At 40.5% G+C, this 15,662-nt stretch overlaps 1 protein-coding gene and 1 non-coding gene across 4 annotated transcripts; one reads left to right on the forward strand and one right to left on the reverse strand.

Annotated features, from left to right (window-relative positions):
- Positions 1-385: 385 nt before the first annotated feature.
- ldhd (lactate dehydrogenase D) lies at positions 386-15,059 on the reverse strand. Of its 3 annotated transcripts, none has more exons than XM_074676919.1 (11): positions 14,928-14,953; positions 12,186-12,298; positions 11,341-11,627; positions 11,005-11,146; positions 8,647-8,806; positions 8,368-8,567; positions 4,026-4,154; positions 3,681-3,808; positions 2,071-2,161; positions 1,797-1,908; positions 386-980 (listed from the first exon to the last, which is right to left on the reverse strand). In XM_074676919.1, the coding sequence occupies exons 3-11, from the start codon at positions 11,494-11,496 to the stop codon at positions 800-802; spliced, it is 1,299 nt and encodes a 432-aa protein (XP_074533020.1). In that variant the 5' UTR covers positions 11,497-11,627; positions 12,186-12,298; positions 14,928-14,953; the 3' UTR covers positions 386-799. The 3 variants fall into 3 exon arrangements, with proteins under 3 accessions (XP_074533020.1, XP_074533021.1, XP_074533019.1); XM_074676918.1 differs by having other exon boundaries at positions 387-980; positions 11,341-11,482; positions 14,928-15,059; XM_074676920.1 differs by lacking the exon at positions 14,928-14,953 and having other exon boundaries at positions 11,341-11,582.
- trnag-gcc (transfer RNA glycine (anticodon GCC)) lies at positions 14,608-14,678 on the forward strand. Its single transcript has one exon. It is a non-coding gene; the product is annotated as a tRNA-Gly (tRNA).
- Positions 15,060-15,662: the final 603 nt, after the last annotated feature.

Consider the following 15,662-nt stretch of genomic DNA (forward strand, 5'->3'; position numbering starts at 1 on the left):
GGAACAAGGAAGGTGGAGCACAATGAGAAACTGATTTTACAGAAATCAAAGTCCAGTATCTGTGAATCAAATGCAAAGCTAACCCTAATGAGTATTGTGAACTTGTCTACAGAACAGGAAGCAGGAAGGTACCAATATGACTCTCCTAAACACAACCATAACCCCAACTCTTATTTATGATTTCTGAGGTCATATCCTCCTCACTGAGCTTTTAAGGTGGTACTACCTGTGTCACACCAGAGAAAGCTGAGCAAGTAAACCTTTCTCTAATCTAGACATCTGTTTACTTGTTTGTTAAATCCCAAAATGTTCCATGTACATTAAAGAAAAAAAACAGGAAAACACAATTTAAAGATCAAGGTTTTTAATTAAAAAAAATTAAGATCTTTAGAGATGAAAGCATGAGCACAAAATTTGTTATAAGACATTTTTAATATGACTCTATTGTAACTGTTTTTTTGTTATGGATCAGGTTTTGATTTTTATAGCAGGTCAGACTAGGAAAGCATCTCTTCAATAAAAAGCAGCAACTTGTGGCATTCAGCAATAAATAGCACAAAGAAGAAGAACAGCAACAGTCTTCTGCTACAGTTAATTGAACACCTCTTTTCCTTCTTATTGAGAAACTTATGTTTTTCTGTACTTGTGTGACCCCTGCCCATTATTTCTAAAGGCCTGTTAAACAGGAAACACTTCAGGCAGAGAGAGATTATCAGCGTTTGATTGAGGTTTGAGGAGAGAGCAGGTTGTGACAAGGAGCTCAGTGCAAAGTGAAATTCCTCTGAGACGTCAGCTGTGTTCATAGTTCAACAGGCAGCAAAATCTTCCCAGGATTCATCAGGTTTTTGGGGTCCAGGGTATCCTTGAGCCCTTGCATGACCTGCATTGCTGCAGGACCCATCTCCTCACATAGCAGTATCCTCTTCCCAAGGCCCACGCCATGCTCCCCCGTACACGTCCCATCCATGGCCAGAGCTCTCCTGGAGGGAACAGGAAACACATTGTTTTACAACAACACACATTCAGCACCACGCAGGACCATCATGGTTTTAAAGACAAGCTCAGACTCAGGGCCTCCCAGGTGTTTGTAAAATGTCCCACATGGTCATCAAATCAAAAACCTTAACCACCATACCTGTTCTGGGACCTGTGTCTGGGAATTCCTGTGGCACTTCTTTGTGCAGGAGAGCATTAATGTGAAAACAACATGTTTGGGTTGAAGCTCCTGACTTTTCTCTTTGTTTTTAATTTTCCGTTTGTAGACGCTCCCTACATCAAGTCATAGCCTGCTGTGAGTTCAAAGAGTTCACTATGAAGTGTCTGGACTGCAGGACGGCTTGTTCTGATCAGGATCAGGTTCAGGCTCACATTAGAGCTGACTGTTGTTGGAAAAAAGTGTCAACTTTATCAAATCTCTGTTTCTCTGAGCAGTTATTGACCTGAAGGACCAACCTGAGGAAGGATTTGTTGTGATTACAGCATGTTCTTGTTCTTGGATCCTTTCAGGGTTTTTTTTTTACTCAGTAACCGATTCAATGTAAAATTTAGTTAAGTACAAAACTTCCCACAAAAAAATACTCTAGTAGAAATGTACTGATACTGATTTTGAAAACTACTCAACTTTTCTCTCAAGTACAGAAAAAACTAAATAGAAGCCACCCAAGTGCAGTAACTTACTAAATGTAATAAGTTACATCCACCACTGCTGATTTTTTGCTGTTAGCCTGACCAGGTGGAATTCATCATTTCTTGAGATAAATTGAAACAAACAGGGAGACAGAGGTGTGAAGCAGTACCTGGCCAGTCTCTCAGTGAACAGGTGCACCCTGTCCTGCTCCTCTTGGTCTTTGGGGTCCACCACAATCAGACAGTGGAAGTTACCATCACCCACGTGGCCGGCTATAGGACCTGAAAACAATCCTAAAAGTTACGCTAACAGCTTGAAAACAAGACATAACATCTTCAGATTCCTCTTAGTACAATTTGACAATATGGTTTCAAATGTCTATCTATTTTCTCAAGACCTGTGAAGTTGCATAAAATAATAGAAACTAAAATACATGATGCTACCTGTAATTCTGTTTTGAATCAGGTCCTCCTTTGTCTCCACGATGATTTGAGGCAGTCGGGAAAGAGGGACACACACGTCTGTAGCATATGCCTACAGGAACAATACACACACAAAAACAGAAACAAGCAGGGGAAGATTAAGTCAGTACTGGAATTGTTCAAGTGTTTGTCATGTAACATCACTCAGATTCAAAACATTAACAAAGTGAGACTTTGAGAAAATCCTGAGGAGTTTTAAACTTCCCTGTTGTTCTCTGTTAAAGGAAACTGAAATCAAACAGCAGCATCCAGAAGCTGTGAACCTTCCTCTCCAGTGGTATTGAGTTTTCCCCAGCAGCCCCAGAGGAAGGTTTGATGATCAGAGGGATGTTCTGATGAACTGAACAACAACTAAGCCCAGGATCCTCTAAAACTGCTGCAAGAGCTTGAAAATTTCTTGTATCTGAAATGTTTTTGCCATTGCTTGGTTATACATTTATGCCTTGCTCTCTCAAGAAAACATTCAACTACTTGTTCCGTGTGTCAGGACTGAAATGGAGAAAAAAGTTTTCAGCTTTGCTGCCCCTTCTGCTCTACAGACTGATCTTAACCTGTCCAAGCTCATTTCCCTTAGAGCGTTTCGTCCCACGCGTCAGGACAGACGAGAAACTTTGGACCAGTGCCAGTGTTGATCAACTTGTGTTTTGATTTCCTTCCAGTGCATCAGCTGTAATTAATTTTAAAGTATTGTTTAAATTGTTCTTGTAATAACCACTTTGTATTTATTCATTCATTATGATGTGTGCTGCTGACCTCTTGGCCAGGTCACCCTTACAAAAGAGATCTGGATCTCAATGGATTTTATCTCAGAAGGTTAAATTAGAAAATGAACTTTCCTCTGTCAATTCTTTTTTTTTTAAGAAGTCAAACTTAGCCCACCACCTTTATCCAAACTTGGGATCAGCAAAAACCCAATAAGAGATTAGCACATGGGCGATTAGCATGTAGTCACCTGCTCTGGCTGCAGCTGAGAGGGACTGCTGTGAGTGAGTGAGTGAGTGAGTGAGGACTTGTCTGCCTGTGACTGGAAGGGGCTCACCCAGCACCCACTGCTTATTGAGGAGAGTAAGTTCAAAATATGCTCCTACATCAGAGTCTCCAAACTCTAGAAAAGTCGTCAGATTTGTTGTTAGTTGTTTTTCTGAAAAAAAAAAAGCCACTAGAGGGGTCTGAAAGTCCCTCTTTTGCGGTTATATCCACCACTTTCTCTCTGCCATCATCATCATCATCATCAGCTCACACTAAACCCAAAGTGCTCTCATACAGCTGAATGATGCAATGTCACAGGCACACCCTCTGACTCTGTTTTCTTCACTTGCCATGAAGGCTACATAAACACCTTACACCACAGCTGATCTGATGAAAAAGTTTTTTTGTTTTTTTTTGGCCTGGTGTGTTTGTGGTTTCTGGTCTTTCTGTGGTGAGTCTAAAGCGAACCATCAGCGAACAGCAACTTTCACTTCTCCACATAGGCTTCATTTCTTTTTGGAGGTTCATTAGGTATTGTGTTACAGCTGGAAACTTCATACAGATTTTTTGTTACAGGTTAAAGTGTTAGAGAGCAACTTCACCTTACAGCCAGGTCTGAGAGCCAGGGCAGCGTACCAGGCGTCATGACGAGCTTTCCACAACCGGTTCCGATCTTCAGCGTCTGTGGCCCATTGAAAATCTGCAGCCCCATTACTCTGAGTGATATCCTCTGTTGAATCACACACATGAGAATAATTCTGTCATATTAATGTTTTTATTGAGCAATTCATATAAAAAAAACTCACATCTTTATGATGAGAAAACCCCTGAGTGATTCTGAGTTGACTGTAAGCATTTTATGGCTGTACAATAAAACATGTGTGAGTTCAAATCAAGCATTTCAACCATGCTTTTAATCATCTCTTTTGTTCAGCAAACTGACTCACGGGTTGTATCGACCTGCTCCTTCAGGCTCTGCTCGGAGCCGTGAAACTCCAGGAACAGAGTCGGGGTCACGGGGTAGGAGAGGGAGCTGAACCTGTTACAGGCTTCGATCATCACGTCATCCAGGAACTCTGGGTAACACATACAAGCACAAAATAAAGAGCACAAAATAAAGATACACGTAAGTATGAGGCATTTAACAGATCAGTGCATCACCCTCATGCTTTAAGGTCAACTGCATCAATTCCAATGAGCAAAAATCAAAATTGGTTCCTGACAAAGTTAAGTTATGACACATTTTTAAGTCTTAGATTTATCTTTCCCAGCTCAGTATCCTCTCCTTCTTGTTCTGAGCTCAATATGTGGGTCAGACTAGTATAGACAACACAACAGTTAGTTTATATTTCATGGCCTCTTCAATGGACCACATGCTGGGAGAAAAGAGGCAGACTATCAAAGACCAGATCTGAGCAGATGTCTAAAACATTTAGCCTACAGGCCGATGCAAGTCTGATCCCATTTGTAAAATCATCTCACAGGGAGAAAGATGACTTTGAATGAGCAGGATAAACACCATCTCACTGGTTTAGCACCCTGTCTTTGTCTCAGTCAAAACAAGGGTCAGTGAAATCCAGACTTCCTCGTGAGCCTTTTTAACACAGTTTTATGCTTTTGATGTTCAGGCTGAGAGCAGCGATCAGTGGTGGACTCTGACTTTTCAGCTTAACTTTTTTTTAATTTAAATCAATCAAACCTGGAAACCCTCAGTGAGTTAAAAAGTCTTCTGAGAGAGTGTCTGGTTTGAAATGATCTTAAATTCATTCTCCCTGTTTCAGAATCTTCACAGGTACATACAGCAGCCAGCCAGCAGAGGGTGCTCTACATCCTGAGTCCACTTTTTTGTCAGGACCACATAACGCTGAAAACTGACTTGAAATGTGTCATTTACTCCCTTTTTTAGAATAGACTCCCATCAGCACAGTCAGCTCTACAAAAACTTTCAAGCTGAGCAGCGTGAGAGTGCTCATAAACAGGATTTAACAACACATTTCAAGTCATTTTTTTTCTTTATATGTTTCACTTTGATAAAAGGACTTGTTTGAGACAGGAGCCTGATATTTGTTTTACCCTTTCTGTTCAAAACTGGTAAAGAACAACAAAATCCTTTTTTTTCTGATTCAGCTCTAAAGTTTAAGACATCTCCTAACATAAAGGTAAATTAATAAACTTTTACCCTTTTCATTTGGTGTCTAGTGTTAGGGACGGTTTTACAATTATCCCAATTATTTAGCGTTTGTTAATTTGAGCCCCCCCCCCCCCCCCCCCCCCCCCCCCCCCCCCCACAAATTTCAAGGGTCAGTAAATTATTTTTATTCTCATATGTTCTATTGAGCTGTTTTTACATGAAGCTGTCTTTAAAAAGGGGGGATTTTGTCATTTTCTGTCAAATTATATAAACTAAATACACCAAAATTTAGCATAACAGTCCACCCAGTTAGAAAAATATCTCAAAGTGTATCCATTTTATACATGAGCTGGTAATATGAGCTAACTGTAGCTCAACAGGTTATGAAATCTCACCCCTTTCAATTTGAGGTACTAACAAGTTTTTTAGATTACTTTTATTTTTATACACACCTGATCAAAATGTTAAGACCAGTTGAAAAGTTTTACCAAAATATATTTTGCACTTTTGGATTGTAAAAAGGTTTTAAGTAGAGTATCGAAATGCAAAAGGGGAAAATGGGAGTGAGACAAAAAAATCAGGTAGACAAACTGAGTAAATGTGGACATGGAACTCAGTTCAGGAGAAAAACTGAAGTTAGACATGGGATCATGGAGTCTGTGCGGCTCTGAATGATGTACTCTGTCAGTGATACAAAAGTGGTCTGAAGGCAGAAACAAACAGAGACAATTGACTCGCATGAACAATCCCCCCTCAGGTTGAACATGCATCCAGACACACCTGTCAACAGAGTTGCTCTCACCTGTACTACATAAACAACACACACTCCTCTTAATGTTCATTTGTTTACCTTTACCTTTACTTTTACCTTTACCTAGGAGACAGAGACTGAACAGACTGCTGAAGAAGCTCAGTCCTGGACCCTGTGGAGGTGGAGACTGGCTGGGCTGGAGAGTGGTGGACGGGATGTCGTCATCTATCTTCTTATGGACCTTTTTGCACTTTCAATACACTATCTTACTTTTGTTTTATTGATTGCCGCTGTGACTCCTGAATTTCCCCTCGGAGATAAATAAATAAAATATTTTCTATTTCTACTTCTATTTCTATTTTCTCTTTTTTATCAGTTTGAGCAGCACTAGGATAGGGTATTGATAAGAATTTTATTTATACCAAATGATTCTGCGTATCGATCTAAGTCTTTGTCAATTTCCTTGTCAGTTCTTCCTGTGAATATTCTGTGTACATAAAGTCTGCTTTACAGGTTTTTTGTGTCAACATTTCATTTGGTTTATAATAGGGATGGGAGAAAAAAAAGGTGATGTCAGATCCCCTGAATAAATCCTAAAAACTGACTAACATGACGTGCATTTTTGGGGAAAATATGGTTCCTCATATAGTCTGTAAACGTTGTCATCATTGAACTTTTTTTTTTTTTCTCGACTTCATTTATGGATTTTTCATTTTACAGATTGAACATAAAAACACCCTTAATACTCCCCAACCACCCGGTTACCCTCCCATCCCATACAAATACACTAACAAAGACAAGGAAGAAAGGAAAAACAAAACAAAACAAAACAAAAAATACTTACATTCATATATATGAAGATGAAATAAATAAATGTATCACTCCTTTACAAGTACAAATGTCTGTGAGGCAAGCTTATATCTTACTTACTTGATATTCTCAGTCTATACATATGTATCAATAACAATAGCTTCATAATAGACTCAGATTTTTAACATAGACAATAAAAGAAGACCAGATCACCCAAAATTTTTCAGGACGGTTTTCTCTGCTGTATCTTAGCTTTTCCAGCTGCAGCACAGAGAGCATTTCCTTAATCCAACTATCGAAAGATGGAGGTTTGTCAGATTTCCACTGGAGAACAATAGTTCTACGGGCTATTAAAGATGCAAAAGCAACTGCTTTCCCTTGTAGTTTAGAAACAGTGATTTCTGGAGGAAGAATCCCAAAGATGGACATAAGTGGTGAAGGTGGGATTTTTTCCTTGCAGATATGAGAGATGGCCTCAGAAAAATTTGTCCAGAAACTTTTCAGTGATATACAATTCCAAAACATGTCCTAGAGTCGCTGGACTTTGGTGGCATCTGAAGCATGCAGAGCTAATATTGGAATATAACTTGGAAAGCTTGTCATTTGAATAATGCAGGCGATGCAAACCTTTAAATTGAATTAAGCTGTGTCTAATACAAATAGAGGAAGAGTGAAGTTGCCAAGACCTCTCAGAAAGTTTGATGTCTAGGTCCCTTTCCCAGGATAGTTTTGTTTTGGTCCATGATGGTGGATTAGCACCCTGAATTTTCATATAAATTTTGGAAATGTTGCCTTTTGTATACAGATGTAAGGCATCAATGAACTTTTTAACATGGTTCAGTGTTAAAAAAGTGAACTGAAACTTGCAAAAATTGGACATATCAAAGAACAGCAATTTAAAATTGAATTTGCTTCCCAAAAATTGTAAAAGAATCAAATCAGGAGAAAAGCATTTCGTCCCAGTCCTAGTTAATAAAATGAATGAATCTTGATATCTATGGATTTAAATAAGTAGAAATAAATACAAATCACACATCACGTGATGTTGACGCAAGGACCAGCCAGTCTGGCGAAAAGTAAAGAATCGAAAAGGGGGATTCTTGAGCATAAAACTTAATGATGTTGATCCATTGAACCATTTCTAATCAGAAAACCAGTTATCGATACCCATTTCTTATCAGCGCCTTTTCCTATTTTGGTTTAATATGGACATCATCATGTCATGTAGTTCATGTGTAGTTCACGTTGAGCCAAACATAATAAACAGGTGTCTTTCTGAGCACAAAAACAGAAAAACTCAGTCTAATGAAGCATTTGTGTTCAATGTGAAAGTTTTAAATGTGGCTTAATGAAAGTGGTTAATCCTGACATCCCCACCTGGTATCAGGTTGAACTGTCCTGCAACAGCCAGGGTCAAAATAAAAACAATTCTGGATAATCCTGAATATGTATCTTCATGATTAATGAAGTGTAATTTATTTTGCTCCAGAAATCTTCTGGGAACTTCACGGCTGCTGAAAGGGCTTTGTCATAAACCAGTCACTAATGAAGAGTAGCCAAGAGCTAATAACCAAATAAATTATGGACAGCTCCTCACCAATACGAGCGATGGGAACTCCTGCCTGGAGAATCTGCACCGTACTGTCCACAGCAGCCTGGACGGAGGGGAACGAGCACACAGCTGACACCATGGCCTCTGGGATACCATACAGGCGTAAAGTAGTCTTGGTGATGATCCCCAGAGTTCCCTCTGACCCAACAAATAAGTTTGTCAGGTTGTAGCCAGCCGATGTTTTCCTACACGTTGAGAAAGAAAGGCATTAAAGCTGTGAAGCATCAAACAGCATGCACGTGACATATCATGTCTGAAACATACCTGGGCCGTCTGCCTTTTCCTGCTGTGTGTATGACGGTCCCATCAGCCAGGACAACCTCCAGATTTAAGACGTTCTCCCTCATGGTCCCATAACGCACAGCGTTGGTACCAGATGCACTGGTGGCCGCCATGCCGCACAGAGACGCATCAGCCCCAGGGTCTGAGATGGAGGAGCACATTTTGAATTTGATTCATCATTTCTTTATAAATGGGTAATCAGAGACTGGTACTGAGGCTGTATCGAGTGTTAAAATCTACAGCATTTCTTTCCCTGAGCACTTCTTCCTGTGTAACATCTGAGTGTAATAATTTAGCTGCTTATTTAGCCAATCCTACAGATCTATGGAGTAAGATAAGGTCAGTGCACACAGATTAAAGTGGAGTTAGAGAAGAATCATCCTTACTCCAAGTCAAGAACAATAAAACACACTGTGTACTGCCCAGTGGTCAGGGTTGTGAGCCTCAAGAGGCTAGCCTGGGTTCAAGTCCAACCCACAGCCTCTTCCTGGATGTCACTCCCCACTTTCACCCTATTTCCTGATCTATCCACTGTCCTGTCCTCTCTAAACTCTCTAGACTCAAAAAGCCTGAATAACAACTGATAAAGAAAACGTGTTTTCCATGGACACATGCCTCTGTTTTTAATCTCAAACAAAAGCATGATGGATACAATACAAGGACTGTGTTGCACTTTAACAACAGTCTCTAAATGCACCTGCAGTGACAGACGTACAGTTCACTGCTCTGAACTGAATCTTCATTTTTGATTGTTACAGCTGTGTGTGTTTCTCTGTCTCTCCTCTGCTCGCCACTGACTGTCAGTGAAGCTCACCTGGTCCCTACAGTGGCTGGTCCCTCGGTGTCGGACAATTTGTAAAAGCCACAAAATGAATTTAAAAAAGAACACAACAGAAGTTAAAAGAGATTGTTAATCCATACAAACAAAAAAAAAGTTGTAAAAGTAAGTAAAACATTGTTTCCTTTTTTTTTTTTACTTCAGATGTGATAAATATAGCTAAAATGCTAACATTAAAGGGGCTGTGAGGAGTCTGAAACTGACTTGAAAAAGTCTTCCTTCTAGATATATGCCTGATCGTAATCCACACTTTAAAATGAGATTATCAGCACCAATATTGCAGGTTACAGGTTATTCTAAATTGCTACTTCTTAGCTTCCCAATCAAGTCACCCAGGATCAGACTGATTTACAGCACATGTCTAGGTCTCTATGACAACACCACGCCACGAGTTCTGTGTTTTCTCTGCTAAAAACGATTTCTGTGATTAATTTTGTAGTGATGGTGGACACAGGAGCCTAACTGTCAGACAGAAAAAGGACAGAAGAGCGGAAGAAAGATAAACAGGACAGAGAGACAGCCCAAGCTGAAGGCTAACACAGGATCCAATTTGTGATAATGTGATTCTATCAATAAAATGAAGAGTGAGGTCACGTTAGCTCTGCTTGGTAGATGACTGGCAGGGCATAACCAGGATTGACATGTCCAAGAGCACCAGGCTGTCAGCTGCGCTAAATATAAACAGCTATTAAACTACATACAAACTGACAGTGTTGACTTGTTGTCATGTCAGCCTACAGATAAGTTGGAGCACCAGGCTGCAGATAGTGCTACATACAGCCGGCTGCTACGTTTGCTTGATGTCATGTTACAAATAGGTGTCTGTCAGGGGAACCGCCTATTGGAAAACTGCTAAAGTTGTCCACTTTTAACTTCCTTAGTCTTTTTCTGTTTGCATTTGTGTTGGGGCTGTTTGTGGATCATCTGACACCTATCAGACAGCCATCGTAGGTCCCAGCCAGCCTCTGCAGCTTGCTGTGGGAGAGAGGTATTTGGTTTGGGGACTGCTGCCTCTCCTGTGGGATTTTGTTCTTTCATTTAGCATTGTTTTTTCACATTCAGTCATTAATGTCTTAATCTTGATAAATCCTTTTTTTAATGCTCTAAGATGTTTTAGGTTTTTTCATTTGAATTGTTGGTGGACTGTCATTAGCCCCATAGGGCCACTTTAGGAAGAGTTGATCTAAACTTCCAAACCTCAAACTAAATGTGTTAAACAGATCCACAAACATGGCTCAATAAACCAGAATACACAGAGTAATAAACGGAACTAACTCAGTGAGCCTGTTAAAGGAATGTATTTTGTTTTGACAGATTAGACACAGAGTGGGGGGAAATATTGTGAATTTTGAAGGTCTGGCGGATCACCACTACCATTTTTGTCTCATCATTCATCCGTCACTTTATCATCGATTAACTCTTTTAGCTTATCGTCCTGTCCGTCATGGAAAAATGTTATTCTAAAACCTGCTGATGGTTTCTGTGTGCTATTGTTAACTGACCAACAGGAAACCAAAGGCCAGTGTCGCGCAGGTAGGCATTCAGGGCTTTCCGTGTCACACCAGGCTCCACTGTCACATCAAAGTCTTCCTGGTGGAGATCCAGAACCTGGTCCATGTTCCTCAGACTGAAGCTCACACCACCCTGAGAGGACAATGCAGACACACTCCATAAAACAAACACATAAAAAATTTCACAGTGCATTTCTGTGTTTTTTTAAAGCACAGGTAAATGATAAGAACTCAGTTTAAAGCTGCCATTGAAACAATTTATATTTTGTTTGAAAAAGCAAAAGTCACCCAGCCGATGATTCACTCACTCAGACAGGCTCACTTTACCTTAACTGCTCCAACCCCTCCTTCCAAGCCAGTTCCAGTGCCAAATGGGATGATGGGAAGGTTGTGGTTGTGGCAGACCTTGGCCAAGGCGCTGACCTCCTCCACACATCGTGGGAACACCACCACGTCTGGGGGCTGACACCTGGAAGGCAGCATGCAAAACTCTCCCTCACTGTTTTCTGTGTACGTCTCCACTGAGCAGGATTACGTCATTGCTTCTCCAAGGGGTCAGCTGCTCTGTTCTAGTATCAGTGGAGACATGGTCAATGTGTGAGTGTATGTACAGTCTTGATGTGGGTAGGGGAAGATATGGGAGCCATATCAAATGACAAAACACACAACAGAGACAGAGAACAGAGGGAGTTCATCACCTCTACCACTGAGGGATAGTGATTTCTTTTTCCATTTCTTTGTTTAATAATCTTCAAGATCTTCTGTTTGCATCCAAAATGATCCAATAACAGGTTGACTTCATGTATACGTAGGTTAGTTCATCAAAGGTAGAGGCTATTTCAGCTCCATCCTTATACCTTACCCAAGTCCCATAACAGCCTGGGGTTAACAAACGGATACAGCTGAATCAGCTCTCCATTAATTGAAAGTTTGTGTGGAGATCCATGTTTTGTATTTTCATCAGAGAAAATAACTGTTAGCCCCATCTTCATTTACGTTAGTGGAGTTAAACAGAGCTGGAGCAATGGATCTCCTACTCTGCTGTACACTCCTAAACTCACAAACCTATACTGTGGTCAGACATAGATTAAGCATTGTTCTTGAATTCAACTAAAATGTACCTTTAAGCTGTGTAACCACCATGTGTTTGTGTGAGAGTCTGAGAAACTGACCCGTGGATGGATTCATCTTTGCCGTGTTGCTTCCTCACAGCTTCACTCAACGAGACGCCTTCTTCACCACATATAGCCCTGAGTGCTGAAATCACACTGTCTGGAGCAGCACTCTGTCATAGAAAGGTAGAAAGATACAGCATAATAAAACTTTGTGCACTTTGCTTAAACACTGCGCTAATGCTTGCCCTTCATTGTTTCATGTTTTTTTTTCCAAACTACAGCTCTGCAAAGTTATAGTTGGGGAAAGTCATCTTTAAAATAAGCAGTCTCGTTCAGGGATTGTTTCTCAGAACTTATGAAAGAGAGAATTTAGGCCATACACTGATAGGATCCTCTCTGTATGAGGCTGATTTGTGAAGTTCAAATGTTTTCTCCTTCTTAAGTTATAAAAAATGGACTTCTGACATCATTACAAATTAAAGCTGCAAGCAGCGTTAGACGGGTCCTCGGGGCTCATGCCGGTTTTGCCCTACTATCATGGTATTGGCCCCACTGTGTCCAACAGAAAAAGACGAACATTTTGGTGGTGGTTTCATCTCTCTAGGACATTCCTAGCCCCAGTTAGGGCTATTTTGCTGTGCATAGGTGGAAGTGAGCCTAATGGCTCTGAGAGAATATTATGGGATGTCAGGGAGTCAGTTGATACCATGGCAACGTATCCTCTGCTATGCTGAAGAGAAATAGCCAACTTCCTGTCTGGGAAAGGTCAGGGTGTCAGCAAGTAATTTGTTCGTCTCAATAAGATGAACATTTTGATGTTGGTTTGATTTCTCTAGGACATTCCTACTGGCTGCTATGGCTGTTTTAATGTGTCAGAATGTGGACAGAGGGAATATTATGGGATGTTTGGTATTATATTGAAGAGTTTGATGCTTGAAATGTGTATACTGATTTTGGTGAGTTTTTGAGCATGTTCAGGGGGTCTAATAAGCACTTTAATGGAGGAGAGAGTCATTGTTGCCTCTGCTGAGTCATGTGACCAGCTGTGTGGAGCTCCTAATCAGTGTGTGACATCATCACAGAAGTGCAAGAGGATCAAATTCCCCAAAGGACAAACTTCTCATCCTGTAGGCCAGAATGTTGACCTAATCTGTGTAAAAATATGATTTTCTTGAAGAGCGTTTTGTGAGGAATCCAACCATGTCATTTTTAAAGTTGTGCGACTTTTACTTTTTTGTCTAGAGGCCCAACTGCTTCACTGAAGCTCCTCTCCCATCTGTTAACATTGCGTGGTCGGCGACTTTGAGGGCTCGCCATTCGAAAACCGGGCCAGAAACAACGAATTCCCCCACAACTTTTGTAGAACAGGGTCTGGTCTGTCATGTGAGCCAATTTTCATGCCGGTACCATTTTTGGTTATTGACAAGTTAATGTTTGTAGAGAGGCTTAAATTTCAGAAAACTCTTATTTTGGCGGGCAAATTGCTGGCTTCCTGTTGGAGCTACGCAAAAATACCTCCTATATTTTTTGTGCGTCTCAATGAGACGAACGTTTTGGTGTTGGTTTCATCTCTCTACCACACTCCTGGCCCGAGCTAGAGCCATTTTTGTGTGTTTTTGAGTGATTTTTAGAGGTTTTTTGGCTGTAGAGATATTATTATGGGATGTCAGATTTTATTTGTTTTATTTTATCAAATTTTTTGGCAGTCACAATGTGCGTGCCAATTTTGGTGAGTTTTTGAGCATGTTTAGGGGGTGAAATTTGCGTTCAAAGCGCGGACGGAATAATAAAAAAGAAACGCAGCAGGAACAATAGTGTCCTCCGCCTTCGGCGGAGGACACCTTCTAGCCCTGCTAGAAGGTGCCCTCTGCTCAGGCCGAGGACCCTAATAATTGATCATAGACTAATGCATCAAAGTTGAGCGGCACTCATTATTCTGTAACTACTTCTTCTGTTGTTACATCTGATGCATGATTTTTTCTTGAATTACCACTGTTGACATTCCTAACATATTTTCAGCAAACATGGCATGGCTTTGTATGGAGCAGTAGGGACAAAGAACATGTGTTGCATTGGCCGGGAATCGAACCCAAGAATCCTGCGCCGGAGTCGAAAACTGTTTAGCTAAACAGCCCTAAAACGTTTCCCATTCATCCTATATGCTAGTGCTAAACAACTACGGATGTAATATACTTTTGGCCACTACAGGTTAGTGGCGCTGTCCCAAGTTTTTCTTAAGAAGTCGGGTGGTCTCAGAGTCCGTCATTTGAAGTTGACCTCGGTGGACACACAATACTATCTTCTCTCTTCGTACTCTGAGGAAGGTTTTCAGCACCTCTGTGAAACCATTACACCGAGAATGAACTTCGAAAGCAACTTCAAAGGCAGGAGAAGTCCAACCCGGTACTGACAAAACGTAACCTATATCACTGCGTGTCTCTTTAATTTTGCGTCACGTGCACAGACGGCTGACATGTAAGCATTGGTGGTTCAGTGGTAGAATTCTCGCCTGCCACGCGGGAGGCCCGGGTTCGATTCCCGGCCAATGCAACATACGTTTTTCGTTTTCACCAGCTAAATGACTCAACTTTGCAAAGGTTCATAGATAATGTTTACATTCTTAGCTATGCCGGGTATTTCTTACAAGATTACGTCTGTCATCTATGAATGCTATATGGGGTTCAGCAACGAATCAAAACAAGTTGAACAAACCTGTTAGCGGTGGCTGGTGCTACCATTTTTTGACCCGAGATAATACACAAACACGATACAATATACCTATTTGAAAAAGAAACTCACCCTTGCAGCGGGTTTTGATTCAATGCTCCGACACTGCAGGAAGCAGCGCCAGAGAGAAAGCACTCGTCTCCTGACTATCAGGCCATGCAACATTGTTTACCCTGAACAAGACCAATGTCACACTGACTGTCAAAGGCCTTATAAATCACACACAAAGGCTGTTCAGTTTCCGGTCATTATTTTCACAGTAAAACTAACTCACGAAAGACTAGCTCGGCTTAAAAATACTACCACTACTGCGACTACTACTACTACTACTGCTACAACAGCTGCAGCTTTTATTATTATTATTTTATTTATTTATTATTATTATTATTATTGTTTTTGTTGTTGTTGTTGTTGTTGTTGTTGTTGTTGTTGTTGTTGTTGTTGTTGTTATTGTTATTATTATTCATTTAAACTCTTATTTGTAAAGATATGATGCATTGATAGTTTTCACATTCCGACTTTACATTTGGGACAAACAATATCTTACCTACTTTAATGAAGTAGTGAAAACTACAACGTTTCCATATTTTCAGTTTCACATGTGCAAGCTGATCCAGTCATTTCAAAATATTTTGAGTACTTTTTTTCTTGTTGGTGTTGATTTAAAATCAGCAGCAGGAGTTGTAAATGAGTCGATGCAAGAATTTAAAAGGCAAAAGGACAGATGCAAAACTTTTAATTGTTATAATTTTCCCCCCTTATACCGTTCAACTCCAAATTTAAATGAAGAGTCTCCTAGGAAATTTT

Source organism: Halichoeres trimaculatus, unplaced genomic scaffold, assembly GCF_033239565.1.
Source record: "Halichoeres trimaculatus isolate MK-OKI-2021-1 unplaced genomic scaffold, fHalTri1.1 fHalTri1_scaffold_10, whole genome shotgun sequence".
Taxonomy (NCBI): Eukaryota; Metazoa; Chordata; class Actinopteri; order Labriformes; family Labridae; genus Halichoeres; species Halichoeres trimaculatus.

What these genes read in the sequence shown, in the direction of transcription:
- ldhd (XM_074676918.1), bottom strand. Translation starts at nt 15,020, where the DNA reads ATGTTGCATGGCCTGATAGTCAGGAGACGAGTGCTTTCTCTCTGGCGC. An exon ending in TGGCCTTTGGTTTCCTGTTG is followed by an intron (nt 8,807 to 11,004) that starts GTCAGTTAACAA and finishes CCTCCATCTCAG; the next exon opens with ACCCTGGGGCTGATGCGTCT. An exon ending in GATTCAAAACAGAATTACAG is followed by an intron (nt 1,909 to 2,070) that starts GTAGCATCATGT and finishes GATTGTTTTCAG; the next exon opens with GTCCTATAGCCGGCCACGTG.